General features: G+C 41.2%; 1 protein-coding gene across 1 annotated transcript in view; it reads left to right on the top strand.

Moving 5' to 3' along the window:
- Positions 1-18,479, top strand: part of DDX6 (DEAD-box helicase 6) — a 53,126-nt gene that overhangs the window by 10,576 nt on the left and 24,071 nt on the right. Inside the window, exons 3-6 of the mRNA XM_089678611.1 lie at positions 15,908-15,971; positions 17,569-17,673; positions 17,752-17,881; positions 18,058-18,204. Coding sequence (XP_089534737.1) covers positions 15,908-15,971; positions 17,569-17,673; positions 17,752-17,881; positions 18,058-18,204 — 446 coding nt within the window. The remainder of the gene's footprint in view (positions 1-15,907; positions 15,972-17,568; positions 17,674-17,751; positions 17,882-18,057; positions 18,205-18,479) is intronic.

Genomic DNA, 18,479 nt, shown 5'->3' with positions numbered 1-18,479 from the left:
ATTACCTTTACTTAACAGATGACTGGTTTAAAAAAAAATTGCAGTTTTCAGTTTTGTCCATCTCAGCAGAAGGCCAAACCTACAGGCCTCACTGCAGGCTGCTGAATTTTATGGTCCACATCCCTCCTACCAGGCAGGGTGTGAACTGGTTAAACACTACAAAAACTGAAAACTGCTTTCTCTCAGCTTGTTCATGGTTTTAAAAACCCATACATTTGATGTGCATAGATATACAATGACATGTTTTTTTATGCCACTTAACATCAGTTTTCTTTATGCTGGGTTTTTTTATTACCCTTTTATCCTGTTGCAACGCTTTTCCCTTTTGTGAGTTGCATTGCATTTTACATGCTCTGCTGGAAAGAAACATGAACTATGGTTTTTTGTAAGTAAACAAAATCTGTGCTAGGAGATGGCAAAACTTACAAATGTCCATAAGCAACACAGTGATTGTCCGAATGCAAATCATACCTAACGTGTATATAACCTGTTGTGCTTCCCCTTTACTATATATGAATCAACAAGTGCAATTGATAACCAAAATATGCCCAACTCAATACATGTATCAATTTAATATACAGCATAATGGTAAAAAACGTGAAATGCATAAATGTGAAATCTTTTTGCATTTTTGTGAAAATTAACAAATACTGGATGCTGCCCTCTAACTCTATGAATATGGGAGAGCTCTGAAATGGAAAAAGAAATGTGTGCTTCCCACGAATACATGGCTGTTAATAATTCACAAATATTACAAAATAAAAATTCTATACATGGATCTATCATATGTGTAAAAGTGGCATAAGTGTTCATGAACAATAGTGAAGCCAATGAAAATCTTTCCTTGGTGATGTAACAAGCAGTCCAGTGTCTCCTTCCAGTGTCCCACACCACCGGTATCACAGCCTCTTACTGAAAATCTAATCTGTAAAATGAAATCAATAGTGTAGCACACCATGGCCTATATGGGAACCTGATCTCCACTTTGGGGGCATTTATTTCTACTGCATGGTGCAGTTCAAGTAACACGGATTCATACAGTTTGGTGATGCATTTTGCTGCTCTACTGGATGCAGTAATGTGGTTTTACTGTCGTATTTCTGTTCTTCACATAACCTCAGATCCCATGGATTGTTTGGCCGGTTTCTTGTTCCGGTTGGAGTGAGGTCAGGTACCAATATATCCATAGGGTGCTGCCTTCCTAGTGACCTACTAGACATGTGCTATTGATCTCTACAATTTAGATCTTCAGCAAGAGGCTATGATACCTGTGGTGTAGGACATTAGAAGAAGACACCTGTCTGCTTTATCTTACGGAGGAAAGATTTTCAGACTCTTCCCTATTATAGTTCACTTTCTTCAAATTTGTGAAAAAAAACATGTCTTTCACATGTTTGATAGATCTTTACAGAATTTTTCATGTTTAATTTGTGAATTGACAGTCTTGTATTAGTTGGAAGCTCACCTATTCACTTTTTTTTCTATATAAAATGGCCCACAACCACAAACATATTAGTTGAGAACTCAGTGGAAAGAGTCCACCCCCAGGTGTGAAAGCGGTGGTTAGATATCACATGTGATCACTCCTCTACTCAACACTAAACATGGCCTCTAACAAAGGCCATAAATGCAGAAGGGCAAGTGATCCCTGACTGGGGAGGTTCATCTGACAACTCCTCAAAAATGGACTATGAAGAGAGGAAAAGGAGTCTCCTAGAGCAATATTGTCAGCTTTAGTGTAAAAGGCACTAATAGGTACTCACATGAGGAAAAATTAAATGCACATGTATCTGCCAAATGATGTCTGCCAGCAAATGTGATGACACCCACTCGGGCTTCGTCTGAGTCTTCAGGGGCCAGTACATCTGAAATCAGTGGTAAAAGGCACGGTTTGGTGTTGGAGTGCAGGAGTGATCACATGTGATATCTAATCAGCACTGTCTCACCAGTAGATAGACTTTCTACTGGAGTTTTCGTTTGGGCCATTATATTATGAATGCTTTTTATTTTCACGATTATATATTTGAAATGTCCTGTATTGATCTATGGTTCTGTCTCTGCAATAGACCTGTGTTTTTAGTCTCTGTACATCATTTGAATGAACAATCTGTTTTTTAAAAATGAAGTGGCTGTCTAGAAACGTAATAGATGGCAATGAATTGATCAGACTAACTGCATTGCTCTCTGTAGAAAGCAAGACTGTTGCTGTGAACTCTGTTCTGGTTTCAGTGCGATCAGATGTAAGATATATTAATCACAGTACAATGAGGTGGTTTTGTTTTCTTCACTAACAGTTCTCGTCAGCTCAGGCACACTGCTTTGGATGGCTGTGCACAGCCATCCAAAGTGTTGTGCTTACCAGTGAAGCACACACACCACCCCACTGTAAAACACACCCAGCACAGTTAACCCTTTGATTTCCCCTCATGTTAACCCCCTCCTGGCAAGGGCCACTGATCACTATTGGTTTCACTGGGGATGTCAGTGAGTGTCAGTTTCCCTCAGTGTCAGAATGTCTGTCTGTGCTGCAGTCCCGCTATGTTTCTTATCGCATCGCTGACATATATATACTCATCGCTGACATATACTGCCATTTGTAAAGCTATAACTTTCACATAAACCAATTAATTTACAGTTATTGGGATACTTTTTTTTTTTTTTTTTTTTTTTTTTTTACTGGACATGTTTGAATAGCAAAGTAAATTTTTGTGTTTTTTTTTTTTTAATATATTGCAAAAAATAAATGCACAGGCAATAAAATACCTCCGAAAGAAAGCTCCATTTGTGGGGGAAAGACATAAATTTCAATTGGGTGCAGTGGTGCATGACCGCGCAATTGTCAAAGTAACAGTGCCGTAACACAAAAAATGGCCTGGTCAGGAGGGGGGGGGGGGGGTAAATCCTCAGTGGTTTTGCACAGAGCAGCCTGGATCATCAGGTCCCCCACAAGCTTTCCTGGCCCCTCCCTGCTGTTTGGTGCCCTCACAGCAAGCTGCTTTCTATGTGGTCTCCTGCTGCTCCGTGTCCATTCACACATGGAGCTGCGGTGTGGCCCTGCCCCCTCACTAGCTGTGATTGACAGCAGTGGGAGCCAATGAGGAGGCAGAGACCTGGGACAGCCGAGGCTGTCATTCAGATCACTGGATCGCAATGAGGCTCGTATGTGCATTTTAGTTTTTAATGGTGCATGAAGGCTAGTGGGGGAGTTGGTGGGCTTGGGGGTGGAGCTTTCTTTCAACATTTGATAGTGATTTATTCCAATGGAAGGTTTATCTAGAACTGAGGGGTCCTTTAAGGATGCTTTGAGCCTATTTGTACTTTTTGTGTGATGAAACCAGTCCAGCACCCAAGAACTGATGCCTTTATAATAAGGCTCACGTTCCAGTAGTCTGCTCTGGTGTTTTCCTAGTCAGAATCTTATAATTCAATCTGGATTTGGAGGAGTGCCAAATGGCATTTCGAAGGAGGCATGAGGGAATACAATAGTGTCTGAAATTTTTGTTTGCGTATCAATTTTTATTCTTCCAAACCCAGGAAGGGGTACAATTTTAGATATTTTTTAGTCTTTGGGGGGGGGGGGGGGAATATTGGTAGGTCTTTCGGTAAGCAATGTGCTTTCAGATCAGACATTTAGTTGCTCCCAAATATTTAAAGCGTTCTTTTTTTGCTCTAAATGTTAGCTCACCTCTGTACAATATACCATTTAATATACCTCTGCTGCTGAAACATAAAAGCTTTATTTGATTTTTAGTCCTCATTCACATAGGACGTTTAACTTTCCTAGAAGCCAGCAGCATTTTTGCGGGGGAAAAAAAGCCTGACACTTGTGTCTAGAGCTTTTAGGGGTGCTGCTTCTGGACTTTTTTTTTTTTTTTTTTTTCCCCCTGCCTCAACACTTTCGCTGCCGGTTCCGTACGGACCTGAGAAGGGACAAGCATTCATGGGCTCCACGGCTGCCGATTGCTTCCTCCGCCCCCCGCGACTGTTCTCACCCCCCCCCCCCCCATGCGGTTTGCAGTGCAAGATATCTAATGGATCACAGAGGAGACATACAGGGTCCTTTAGACCCTGCGTGTCTCAGAGAACCTCTCACCCAAAAATCATCACATAGCAGACTTTGTATGTGAAGAAAAAGTAAAGTAAGAAAAGAACATTTGGTAAGTTACACCCAAGCATATAACATCCCCCCCAAAGAAATTGAGCCCCCCCCCCCCATATCGTCACGCACACCAGACTGAGCAATAAGTCTAGCACTAGACAACTTCCAAAAAGCTAAACTGATGACCTATAGGGGTTTTTGAAGCGTTGTCAATAGAAAATATAGGGTACTGAAGTTTTATGCAATTTCATAGGCACACACAAATTAAGGTTTAGCATGTTTGGTATGTGTTTACTCAGCACAACCTCATGTGTGGGGTTTTTTTTTTACCAAAAATTTGGATAATTTATTGCATTTTCCCTAATAACTTTAGTGGGGGTTTTTTTCTGAAATGTTATGCTTTCTAGACCATTGCAATATTGTGACATAAAAAATTGGAACTACCACTGTTTTATTCTCTAGGGCAGGAGTGGCCAACCTGCGGCTCTCCAGCTGCTGCAGGACTACAAGTTCCATCATGCCTCTGCAAGTCAGTAACTTCCCATCTTTGCAATGCCTCATGGGAAATGTAGTTCCACAACAGCTGGAGAGCCACAGGTTAGCCACCCCTGCTCTAGGGTATCTGCTTTCAGGAAATATATATAATATTTGAAGGTTTTGTGTAATCTTCAGGCCTATATTTTGATTTTTTTTGTAATGTGCAAAAATGCTAAAACGTCTCTAGCAGTGAAAGGGTTAAAGCTTCTGCCACAAAATGCTGCTAGTCTGTGCATGGACACCTAGGATAACATGGAGGGGTTTTTTTTTTGTTTTTTTAAAAAAAAAAAAAAGAAAGCCTTACACCCCTAAATGTGGCTGCAAACATGCCTTCTGTGCATGAGGCCTTAGAACAAGGTCTTAGCGCCTGCTGTTTCATAGAAAGCTTCATGACTTCCTATAGATTTGGGATGTGAAAGCCAGAGAGACACAGCACTTCACCAGCAGACTTCATTAATACATACCCTGCACCCATTAACCATGTTTGTTCGGCATCCCTTTGGGTTCTTTCACATGGGCAGACCCGTTTAGCGGATCCACTTGCTTAGCTGGGGATCTCTCCACTGAGCAAGCGGATGACCGGTTTGTATCCGCTTCGCTTCTGCAGAGCGGACAATGGCCGGCCGGATGAAAAGCATCACGTTCCCTAGTAAAACAGTTAATCCTTTGCCCCAGTCCTGCTAGAAGTCGCTGATCTCTGCCATTACTAGTATAAAAAAATAAAAAATTCCTGTGTGCATATACTGCCATTTGTAGACGTTATAATGTTCACGTAAACCGATTCATTTACATGTATTGGGATTTTTTTTTTTTTTTTTTTTTGCATAGACATGTAGCAGAATACATTTTGGACTAAATTTTGATTTTTAAAAACCTTTTTACTGGATAGGTTTTATAGCAAAAAGTAATTTTGTGTTTTCAAAATTGTTGGTTTTTTGCACAAAAAATAGACGCAGAGGTGATCAAATATCACCGAAAGAAAGCTTTGTGGGGAATAAAAGGACATAAATTTCATTTGGGTGCAGCATTGCATGACCACACAATTGTCAAAGTAATGTAGTGACATATTGCAAGAAAATGGCCTGGTCAAGAAGGGGGTAAATCCTCTGGAGGGCAAGTGGTTAATTGTATGATACACAGGGGAGCCAGATTTTATAACAAAAAAAAAAACTTGGACTTTAATCTTTAGTGATTGGATGGTAGTTTCTGGTGAGGTAATAAGTCATCAGCAAAGAGTTAGCTTATATCCTCTAATGCCAAATGAGATGCCTATTTTTAACAGATGTATTTTGTAGAACTACAGCTAGGTGTTGCACTGTGATCATATAAAGTATAGGGAATAGAGGGTTAACCTGTTGACCACCATAAGAGTAGTGGAAAGGCTGCCATTAGTTTAATCCTGGCTAAAAGTTAGCTGTCCATACATGCGTAGATTTCCTTTTGTTTAGCCTACAACAGCTGTTCCATTGCTGGGCTTTGTCTTTCTTGCTAGTCTTTACCAGCACAACTTAAGGTATATGTAAACCCTAACCTTGTAAAACAGCCCATTCAATTTAAAATACAGGCATACCTGGTTTACAAATTTAATGAGTTCTGCCCGGGACGTTTCATATTGTGAAAAATACGTAAACCAAAATGCGGTTTCCCATAGGAATGCATTAAAAACCAATCCGTTTCGGAGGTCAGAAAAGTAAAGTCTTATCTGTTCAAAACTCTTTATAAAGTGCACTTTAAAGGCAGGGGGCTGATGCTATAAACCTCCCAGGCGCAATGCATCCTGGGAAAACTTCATATTGCGCAAAAAAAAAAATTGTAAACCGAGGCATTATTTTCAATGGCTTTTCACTCGTAAAACGGTAATTCCGTTCACCAAGGCGTTCGTAAACCGAGGTATGCCTTTAGTAATTAAAGCAGAACTTTTGCTCTCTCAATTCACATGGACTATTTTTAAACCGTATACTGCTAGCATTAGTAAATGGATTGGAAAGGATATATTGTGTAGGTTTTTTTTTTTTGTTTTGTTTTTATATTCAGTTACTTCCTGACTTCCATGCCTAGGCAAATGACATACATCCCAGCAGTCTTCAGGAGGAGAGGGACAGTGCTCAGCCAATGACTGGGCAAAGGGCAGATGGATTCCAGGAAGTAACTGCTACATGAATAATCTGCTCTTACTCAAGATGGCCACTGCCATAAATACCAGCAAAATAAAGCATGGAGACATGAATGTATGAGTGAGTTTGCTTTGAATGTTAACAATGAATAAGCATTTTTGGCTTGTGCTCAGGTGCAGTGCAGTTCCACATTAAAATAAAAACATTTGTGAATACATAGATTTAAAAAAAAAATTTTTTTTGGACTTGATTGCATACCCTCTAAGCTCCTTAGTGAGCAGAAGTCTGATCGTTTGAAGATAGCACACTGAGTTCCCAGCACAGCTATAGAACTGACAACGCTGTGATCTACAAAGTGTGGTCCATTTTTAACACAAATGCAGAGGGACTGGCAGGAACACCAGGGATTTCACACAAAGGAAGCAATACAAATGGAACAGGATACTATCATACAAGTACATGGTACAACAGGCACAGATCAGGAATATGAAATGCTGGGTTTACATATTTAATCTGAATCCATGTTTTTTCAGAAGTTAATTTGTCCTTAAAGCAGAACTACACAGCACCTTCGCACCGCAAGCCAAAAATGCTATTGAATGATATCATTTTTGATATTCAAAGCAAACTCCCTCATCCATGCATGTCTCCATACTTTTTTTTTTTTTTTTTTTCCTGATAAATCGCTTTAAAAAACACCCCCTAGCGTTTCTGATTGGGGCCAGTTCACACTATAGAAACAGTCCAGATGTTTCTGCATGTGCATTTTTGATGCGTTACATTTTTAATACTTTTTTAAAATGCGTTCCGGTGCATTTTTCCCCTCTTCACCTTGAGTTAAGGACGTGCGTTCTGGTCTGTTATGTATTTTACTGCATTCCAGTACAGTTCAGTGCTGAGAAAATGCAGCATGTTCTATTTTTTTTCTCTGGAACTGGAATGCATTGGTCTGAGCTATGCCATTGTTAACCAAATACCCTACTATCCATGCATTTTTGCAGCAAAAAAAGCACTGGACTCTGTGGTGTGAAACAGCCCTAAGGGCAGACGATTCATGTAGCATTTTGCTTCCTGGAGTTCATCTGCCCTTGGCTCACATGCAGACAGGAGGGGGTGCTTAGCTGAGAGCCCCTTCTCCCCTGAAGACCTCTGGGATGTATGTCTTTTGCCTAGGACTGGAAAATAAATAAATATACTTTCCTATTGATTTTAGTTATCCTGGTAGCATAAGGGTTAATTATTATTATACAGTATTTATAAAGCACCAATGGTTCGCTCAGCTCTGTACATTACAAAGGGGGACAGAACATGTGACAGAACAATACCAATACAATGCAAACATGAGGGGATTGAGGGCCCTGCTCTTTGGAGCTTACAATCTAGGAGGGAGGGGATGGTGGCACAGGAGGAGATAGCTGTGGGGGATTGAGTGGTAGGAAGAGTGGAGGTTGTCGGCAGGTTAGCAGGGGGTGGGGTAGGCTTCCCTGAAGAGATGGGTTTTCAGGGTGCGCCTAAAGGAGAGGAGAGTAGGTGATCTGATGGGTTGGGGCAGGGAGTTCCAGAGGATGGGTGACACCCTGGAGAAGTCCTGGAGGCGGGCATGGGAGGAGGAGACCAGGGAACTAGAGAGGAGGTCTTGTGAGGAGCGGAGTGTGCGTGCTGGGCGGTACTTGGATATTAGGTCAGTGATGTAGTTCGGGGCAGTATGGTGGACGGCTTTGTACGTCAGTGTTAGGATTTTGAATTTGATCCGTTGCGCAATCTGAAGCCAGTGGAGGGATTGGCAGAGGGGGGTGGCGGAAATGGAGCGGTTGGAAAGGTGAATGAGTCTGGCAGCCGTATTCAGGATGGACTGAAGCGGGGATAGCCAGCGGCGAGGCAGGTCAGTGAGGAGGGAGTTGCAGTAGTCGAGTCGTGATATGATGGAGTGGATGAGCTGTTTTAGTGGTTTCTGGGGTTAGGAACGTGCGTATTTTGGCGATGTTGTGGAGGTGGAGTCTGCACGAGTTTGTTAAAGATTGGACTTGGGGCTGGAAGGATAGGTTGGAGTCCAGAATGACACCAAGTACTCTGGCCTGCGGGGGGGGGGTTTGATGGTAGCGTTGTTGGATGTGATGGAGAAGTCAATGGGGGGTGGGGTCCGGGCTGGGGGGAAGACCAACTCTGTTTTGGAGAGGTTCAGTTTAAGGAAGTGGAGCGACATCCAATCTGATATGTCGCTCAGTAGGTGTGTGATTCGGGTGGAGACCGAGGGGGTGAGGTGGGGGGTTGAGAGATAGATTTGTGTGTCGTCGGCATAGAGGTGGTAGTTGAAGCTGTGAGAGTGTTTGAGTTGGCCAAGGGAGGAGGTGTAGATGGAGAAGAGAAGGGGCCCGAGGACAGAGCCTTGAGGGACCCCAACAGAGAGGGGGAGTGAGGGGGAGGTGGTAGCATTATAGGTAACGCTGAAAGAGCGTTGTGACAGGTAGGATGAGAGCCAGGAGAGGGCAGAATCTGAGGCCGAGGGAGTGTAGTTTTTTGAGGAGGAGGGGGTGGTCGACTGTGTCAAAGGCCGCAGAGAGGTCGAGTAGGAGCACTGAATAGTGGCCATTAGCTTTGGCGGTTAGAAGGTCGTTTGAGTAAGGCTGTTTCGGTGGAGTGTAGGGGACGGAAGCCGGACTGTAGGGTATCGAGGAGGAGGTTGTTGTTGTTGAGGTGAGAGCTTAGGCGGGTGTAGACTAGGCACTCGAGGAGATAATAAAACCGTGTTGTCTGAGAGAAGTTTTGCTTTAACCACTTGCTCTCCAGAGGATTTACCCCCCTTCCTGACCAGGCTGTTTTTTTTTGTTTTTTTTTTTAAACATACGGCGCTGCGTTACTTTAACTGACAATTGCATGGTCATGCAACGCTGCACCCAAACTAAATTTTTTTTTTTTATCTCTTTTTCGGTTGGTGTTTGATTTGCCTCTGCGGTTTTTATTTTTTGCGCTATAAACAACAATTTTGACTAACCATATTTTTTACTTTTTGCTATAAAACATCCATTGAAAAAATTAAACAAATTTCATCATAAATTTAGGCCAAAATGTATTGTGTCTATAAATGTCTTTTCTTAAAAATAAAATCTGAAAATCCCAATATGTGTAAATTGGTTTACATGCATGTTTTTTAGCATCTACAAATGGTACATATATTTGATTTAAACTGCTACACAGAACAATACAAAGTAGCATGCTGTTGCTGATGGGAGAGATCTGTGTTTATGTACAGACCTCTCCCCTGTCAGTTTTCTTCGGCGATTGCCGGGTGCTGGCAGGTAATCTCTGGCCGAGACCCGGTGATCGACAACTGTAGCCTCCAATGGCAGTGCGGGTAGGACGGTGTGCCCTGCTGACCCCTGTTCACATGTTTCTGCACACCATGCAGTTACAGCCACATACTAGCTAAATACAGCATTAACAGGTCAGAGTATATGGGTGGCAGAAGCCTGAAGATTTTGTCAATATTGACTGGCATTTGGATTTGTTCAATATTCCCTCTACCTTGACTAAGGCCCCCATTCCAGCTGAAGAAAAACAGCCCAAAAACCTGATGCTGCCACCACCATGCTTCACTTGTGGGTATGGTGTTCTTTTGACGATGTGCAGTGTTTTTTGCGCCAAAAATATCTTATTGGAATTATGGGCAAAAAGTTCAACCTTGGTTTCATCAGACCAGAACACATTTTCCCACATGCTTTTGGGAGACTTCAGATGTATTTTTGCAAAATTTAGCCAGGCTTTGATTTTCTTAAGAAAAGTCTTCCACCTTGCCACTCTACCCCATAGCCCAGACATTTGAAGAATACGGGAGATTGTCACATGTACCACACAGCCAGTACTTGCCAGATATTCCTGCAGTTCCTTCAATGTTGCTGTAGGCCTTTTGGCAGCCTCCCAGACCAGTTTTCTTGTCATCTATTTTGGAGGGACGTCCAGTTCATAGTTATGTCACTGTTGCGCCATATTTTCTCCACTTAATGACTGTCTTCACTGTGTTCCATTGTATACAGTGAGGAACAGAAGTATTTGAACACCCTGCGATTTTGCAAGTTCTCCCACTTAGGAATCATGGAGAGGTCTGAAATTCACATTGTATGTGCATTCCCACTCAGACAGAATTTAAAAAAAAAAAAAATTCAGGAAATCACGTATGATTGATTTTTAAAGAATTTATTTGTCTTGCACTGCTGAACATAAATATTTGAACACCTGAGAAAATCAGTGTTAATATTTGGTACAGAAGCCTTGGTTTGCAATTACAGAGGTCAAATGTTTCCTGTAGTTCTTGACCAGGTTTGCACACACTGCAATAGGGATTTTGGCCCACTCCTCCACACAGATCTCCTCTAGATCTGTCAGGATTCGGGGCTGTCGCTTAGCAGCACTGAGTTTCAGCTCCCTCCAAAGATGTTCTATTGGATTTAAGTCTGGAGACTGGCTAGGCCACTCCAGAACCTTGATATGCTTCTTACGGAGCCACTCCTTGGTTATCCTGGCTGTGTGCTTCAGGTCGTCATGTTGAAGACCCAGCCACGACCCATCTTCAATGCTCTGACTGAGGGAAGGAGGTTGTTGCTCAAAATCTCACAATAAATGGGCCCCATTCATCCTCTCCTTAATACAGTGCAGTCGTCCTGTCCCCTTTGCAGAAAAGCACCCCCAAAGCATGTTACCACCCCCATGCTTCACAGTAGGGATGGTGTTCTTTGGATGCAACTCATCCTTTTTCCTCCAAACACGACGAGTGAAGTTTAGCCCAAAAAGTTCTACTTTGGTCTCATCTGACCACATGACTTTCTCCCATGCCTCCTCTGGATCATCCAGATGGTCATTGGCAAACTTCAGACTGGTCTGGACATGTGGTGACTTGAGCAGGGGAACCTTCCGTGCAATGCATGATTTGAAACCATGACAGCGTAATGTTCTACCGAGAGTGACCTTTGAAACTGTGGTCCCAGCTCTCTTCATGTCATTGACCAGCTCCTCCCTTGTAGTTCTGGGCTGATTCCTCACCTTTCTTATCAGTGATACCCCACGAGGTGAGATCTTGCATGGGGCCCCAGTCCGAGGGAGACTGATAGTCGTCTTTAGACTCTTCCATTTTCTAACAATTTCTCCAACAGTTGATCTATTTTCACCAAGCTGCTTGGCAATTGCCCCGTAGCCCTTTCCAGCCTTGTGGAGGTCCACAATTTTGTCTCTAGTGTCTTTTGACAGCTCTTTTGTCTTGCCCATGGTAGTAGTTGGCGTCTGAGCTCTTTAAAGACACCTGTCCACCCCACAGTCAGACAGGTGCTACTAAGTTAATGAGTGGAGTAGAGGTGGACTTTTTATAGGCACAGTAACAGGTCTTTGAGAGCCAGAATTCTTGCTGTTTCCTAGATGTTCAAATATTTATGTTCAGCAGTGCAAGACAAATTCTTTAAAAATCATATAATGTGATTTCCCGAATTTTTCTTTTTTTTTTTTTTTTTAATTCTGTCTGAGTGGGAATGCACCTACAATGTGAATTTCAGACCCCTCCAAGATTTCTAAGTGGGAGAACTTGCAAAATTGCAGGGTGTTCAAATACTTCTGTTTCTCACTATATCTAATGCCTTGGAAATTCTTTTGTACCCTTCTCCTGACTGATGCCTTTTTTAACAATGAGATCCCTCTGATGCTTTGGAAGCTCTCTGCAGACCATGGCTTTTGCTGTAGGATGCGACTAAGAAAATGTCAGGAAAGACCTACTAGAACAGCTAAACTTTAGGGTTAATCAGAGGTACTTTAAATGGCGGCAGGTGTGTACTGACTCCTATTTAACATGATTGCTTTAAGGCTAGGTTCACATCTGTGTGGGTGGTGCCGCTGCAGATTCGCACGAAAATCCATGTAGCCATACAGAGGACCGCTGACCCGCGGGCGGGTGCCGTTCTAATGGCATGTCGCCCGTACTGGAAAACGCAACCGTACTGGGAACAGAGGTTCCCATGCGGGCTGCGTTTTCGGATAAGTACAGGGACTTCTTCCCTGTGAATCTTGGGGCAAAAGTCCATTCAAATGAATGGGCTCTCGTGCCTGCGCAAAATGTGGCCCGCATATGTGAACCAGGGCTTATTCTAAACACAGCAAGAGTGTGTGTACACTTGTGCATCACATTTTAGTTTTGCTAAAAAAAAATTTGTTCTTTAATTGATTTGTACAGTTTATAGGTCACATTAAAGGTGGGAAGTTCTGAAATGATTTGTCTATTTTTTTGTTTAGGTTTTCTTTTTTTTTTTTTACATCACAGAAACCTGACATTTTAACAGGGTTGTGTAGAATGTTTAAATACACTGTGTATGAATGTTCTTTCCTTTTATTGTGCACTACTTTACTTTTTCCTCTTCCTGTTCATTACTTGCATGTTTGTGTGGGATTTTTTTTTTTTTTTTTTTTTTCCCGCTCATTCCTGCCTGCCCTTCAGTCTTTCTGCTACACAATTTTTCAATCCCTAATAGGCCTCATGCACTCTGGATGTTTTTTGCAGGTGCTTCTAGGGGCATCGGGTGTGTTGTGTGCATGTTAGCCTATGTGTCCATGCACACATTTAGAAGCAGAAAACCCACTACCAATGCATCCAGGAGCAGCAGTGTTTCGGAAGAAAAAAAGCTTGTAAACACATTTAGTGCTTGAGTGTTAATTTATTTCAATGGCCAGAATAAATTATTATTCTGCCCAATTAAATGCCTGTAAATGCACCTGTTTTTTACAAGCATCAGGATTTTTTCTGCTGAATCTTTGCTTTCAGGGGGAGGGGGCGAGTCTTAGGAGAATTTGCTAATTGTCCAGTGATCTATGTTGTGACACCACCTGAATGCAGCTAAAGCCTTTAGTCTAAAATGGAGGAACCCCTATCCTCCCACAACCTCTGTGTAGCTAAGCAAGGTTGAGGATATGGCTGGAGGATTTGCTTCTTTCCTCACAAAACAAGCCGGAAATGTGTATTAAACCTGGCTTTACTGGACAGCCTTTCCTTTCTTAGAGGAAGGTAAAATTTTGTTTGCTGATGCAGATAAAATGCTCATGATAGACCTTCATCCAGTTGAGGTTGAGGGCCTCTATTTTCTTCTCTTCTCCCCCTTTTTTTTTTTTTTTTCTCCTCCCTCTCTCCATACCCATTTTTCCCATTCTTCTCTGCCCATTTTTGTTTCCCAATAGTAAACTCTTGATTGCCACCGTATATAGATAACAGATTTTCTTTCCACCTTTTTATTTATCTACAGACTGACCGTACGGTGCTACCCCTCCCTTGACTAAGCTTGCAACTTTATTCTGCACTTTACATTTTCTACGGAACAAATGTTTGTTACCCTTCACCGTGTATGTGCTACTCAACAGAATGTCTTGCTTTTAATGGATGTTTTGTACAATCCAAAACATTTTTAAACACTTGATCTCCGCCCTATAGCAGATTTACTGCTACAGGGCAGACATCCTGTGTAAAATCATGTATATAACATCATTTTGCATTTCTGCCGGAACGCTGCTTCTGTGTTTGGAGACAGCAGAATTCAATTAACTGGTGCTGGCCAATAGGTGAGTGCTGTCACCTGTTTTTTATATCAACATAGCAGAGCTGTGTTATGTCAACGGCGATCTGCTAGGTTTTATTCGGGGAATAAAATCTACCAGATTGCCCAGTAAACAGTACACACAAACACTAGCTATGCACACAATTTAGCCTTTGATTGCCCGAGATGTTTAACGCCTTTCCAGCCAGTGTCATTAATACAGTGAGTGTATTTTTAGCACTGGTCACTGTATTGGTGTCACTGGTTCCCAGTGTCAGTGATGGTGTCCCTGTCCACCACAATATCTTAGTCTTGCTAAAAGTCAGATTACCCCATTACTAGTGTAAAAAGTATGTGTGTATGTATATACAAATACTTATTTCCTTCACTGTATATTTATACCAGTATTTGTAGACCCGAACATTACACAAACCAATATACGCTGTTTGGGATTTTTTCTTTTAATTGGCTATGTTTTATAGTCGAAAAGTAAAAGATATTGAAAAAAGTGAAAATTCTGGAGCTGCTAAACTAAATACAAATTCCAAATACAATAAATGAGATTCTGAATCGCTCACACCATACACGTACCCATACAAATGTGTTAAATATAACAAAATTACAATCTAGTGCAGTGCTCCTCTAACAAAACTTTAAAATATCTGCGAATAAGTGTCCATGCATCAATATACTATATATAGATAGAAATATAAAAAATCTCCACTGTTTAGAAATTGCCTCTCTGTACAAACATCGTGCCATTTCTACAAGCCACTGTGTATACACTTCCACCTGTTGTGCTTTCACCTGGTGTATGACCAAACCGCTAAGTGAGGTCATGTATAGCATGTGTCCCTTTAGGTGGACTATGATAGGATGGTTGTGATGTCCAGTGAGTCTGGGTCTCCTTCACTGTCCTAGTTTTCCTCCTCCATCAGATCAATGCCAGAAAAGATGACCAAAACAGTGCTTTTATCCTTACAAAACATTTATAAAATATGCTGTATTCCACTTGCATGTAAGAGGTGTTAGCGCTTTGTACAAAGTAACTCCCAAAAAGTGCTGCTATCGTGTCATTCGTTTGAGGGAATTTGTAAGTAAAAAAATTATTTGGTTTTTTTTTTTTTTTTTTTTCTTCCCCCCCCCCCCCCCATTTTATAGCACAAAAAATAAAATGCAGAGGTGATCAAAACACCACTGAAAGGAAGCTTTGTGCTGAAAAAAGACATACATTTCATTTATGTACAGCATTACATGATTGCCCAATTATCAAAGTGACGCAGAGCTGTATCACAAAGAATGGCCTGGTCAGGAAGGGGGGGTAAATCTTCCTATGGCCAAGTGGTTTAAAGCAAGATCGACCCCCACCTTGCGTAAAGTTTAATTTTAAAAAAAAAAAAAAAAAGGAAAAATTGCATCAAAGGCTAAATTGGTTGAGGTAAAGTATATGCTGTGGTAATTCAAAAGATGTGCTTATATATACTCGAGCAAAGGCTCGCCCTTCTGCTTTTGGTATATTCGTTACATTTTTATCTACTTTCTGTAGTATTTGGATTTTGGGTACTGCATTCCATATGTTAAAATGGTATTCTTGCTTGTAGACCTGGTGACGACTGGAAGAAGACGTTAAAACTCCCTCCAAAAGATCTTCGAATCAAGACTTCGGTAAGACTTTATATTAAATTCAGGACTGGACAGATTTGGTCACTGTGATGGGTGGAAGGGTTTTGGCTACCTTATAAGTTACTGGCCAGTGTAAACATTGCTTTTACTTATTTCCCAAATCTGTACTGCACCTGCAGAGAAACAAGTGCCAAGCACTAGAAACATGCTGTGTGGTGTTTTTTTTGTTTTACTATTTTATATTCCATTGACAGAAAAGAATAGAAATTAGATAAAGCGTGGATATACAGCTGTAAACTATCAAGTTGAAAGGGGATTTGTGTAATTGTTCGTACAAGATTGTTGTTTTTGTTTTTGTTTTTTTTATATTGGATAGTGTTTTTTTTTTTTTTGGTTTTTTTTTGGTTTTTTTTTCTGGTTCTCAACTCTAGCACTAAAATGTAGTGACCTTCCGTAGCTAGATGTGTTTTCATTGGAAGTATGGTTCTCGGCAGTAACTGTTGCAGGTCAAAAGTCAGATCCAAAACCAAATGGCTTGTTTTTAACAATTTTTTTTTTTTTTTTTTTTTTTTCTCCCCACATGGCTAGGTTGAAAATGTTTGCTCATTGAATTTTATGGCATAGCAGCGTTGTCACCCTAGACCATCCTGTCTCAACCTTTTCAACACAAAGGAACCCTTGAAATAACTTTCTGGTCTTGGGGAACCCCGCTAAAAATTATATCTAAAACTCCTGATATGTTTGTGATGGTCAATGGGAAGAATTGCCCCCTTACAGATAACTACAAAGATCAATGGTGTCAGTGGGAACTTATCTGAGAGGCAGAAATTGTTCAAGGAATCCTAGGGTTCCATGGAACCCTGGTTGAGAAACCCTTCCCTAGGCTATTTAAATTTTTGTTTACACAGTACCTTTAAATTTTTTTTTTTTCAACTTTATTGCTACCACAAGGGATGCACAACATCGCATACGATTGCATGGGCTGTGACAAGTCCTCTTTATGGTCTGAGACCCCAGATCTCTCCTCTGGCCTCCAAAGCAGCAGATCGGACTGAGATCAGTTCAGACAAACCAGAAACTGGGAGCAATGAAGATTTAATAATTTCTGATGTCTTTCACAAAATTTCTTACTGTGCAGGGAAGCCTATGCTGCCAGTCGCATTCTTACTGGGCTGCCTGATGGGATGGGAGAGCCTGGTAAAGGAAGGGGGTGAGACACCCCCACTCATTACTTTTACAGTGTGCAGAATCGCCTACTGAGAAACTGTCGGCATGATTGTAGCCCCAACCATGATCTCACTATAACTAGCTCAACACAAGAATGTATATGTATGTATGGCAGTATTGAAGTGCTGAGAAATGTAGTCATCTGAGGGGTTTTTTTTCCCTTCCCCCCCAAGCTATAAACCTGTTGCGAATGTGGAAAAGGCGACTAAGGCATTTACCTTCTAGATTGTTTTGGGGTTTTATCCAGGATTTGATTTTTGCACTGTTGCTTAGCTTGACTTGCCCAGGTTTGAGACTGAATTAACTTTTTAATTCTAAGTTTTAAAAGTCAGTTTTTAATTTTTAATTTTTTTTTTATATATATCTTCAATTCAGTTTCAGTAGTAAATTGGCCTTCAATATTTTCTTTCAGGATGTCACCTCCACAAAAGGCAATGAGTTTGAAGATTATTGTTTAAAAAGAGAGCTGCTCATGGGGATTTTTGAAATGGGATGGGAAAAACCATCTCCAATCCAGGTTGGTAAAGTGAAAATCTGGCCTCAGACTCTACGCATTAGACCTTGACAATAATCACATGACTTGTTTGCTCTTTAGGAGGAGAGCATTCCTATTGCTTTGTCTGGTAGGGATATCCTGGCTAGAGCTAAGAATGGAACTGGCAAGAGTGGAGCCTACCTCATTCCCTTACTTGAACGGCTGGACCTAAAGAAGGACTGCATACAAGGTGGGTACAGATTCATTACTTCTACTGGATGTTTTTTGCCAACAGACAAGGTTTTAGTGGAATATCTAATGGTAACAAAATTGCGGCAATGCGCTTTTTGTTTAATTGCAGTTCAACATGCATTTTAGAAGTTTACATCCTTATTAAAATTTCTTTTTTTTTTTTTTACATTTTAGCAATGGTGATTGTACCGACTCGAGAACTTGCACTTCAGGTCAGTCAGATCTGTATCCAAGTCAGCAAGCACCTTGGAGGAGTAAAGGTCATGGCAACAACTGGAGGCACCAACCTAAGAGATGATATAATGAGACTGGATGATACAGGTAAGCAATATCTTCACGAGATCAGAAGGTGTTTAGTATCTTCTGCAAAATCGAATCCTTCATATGTAATTGTCTAAATTGCTCCAAAGTAGTGCAGTTTATATAAAGGGGTTACTTCCATTTAATTCACTTTTACTGGTTTTAAAGGAAAGGTTCACCTTTTAAAAAAAAAAAAAATAAATGCAAACTTTTTCAGGTAGTTCTACAGACAGTACAGCTGGCTGCCTGTACCTAGTACTGGCACAGTTACTGAATTGCAGAAAGAATCTCTGAAC

The sequence above is a fragment of the Staurois parvus genome, unplaced genomic scaffold (assembly GCF_062004578.1).
Source record: "Staurois parvus isolate SC_StPar_1 unplaced genomic scaffold, SC_StPar_1.0 ptg000207l, whole genome shotgun sequence".
Lineage (NCBI taxonomy): Eukaryota > Metazoa > Chordata > Amphibia > Anura > Ranidae > Staurois > Staurois parvus.
This window is presented reverse-complemented; position numbering and strand designations above follow the sequence as displayed.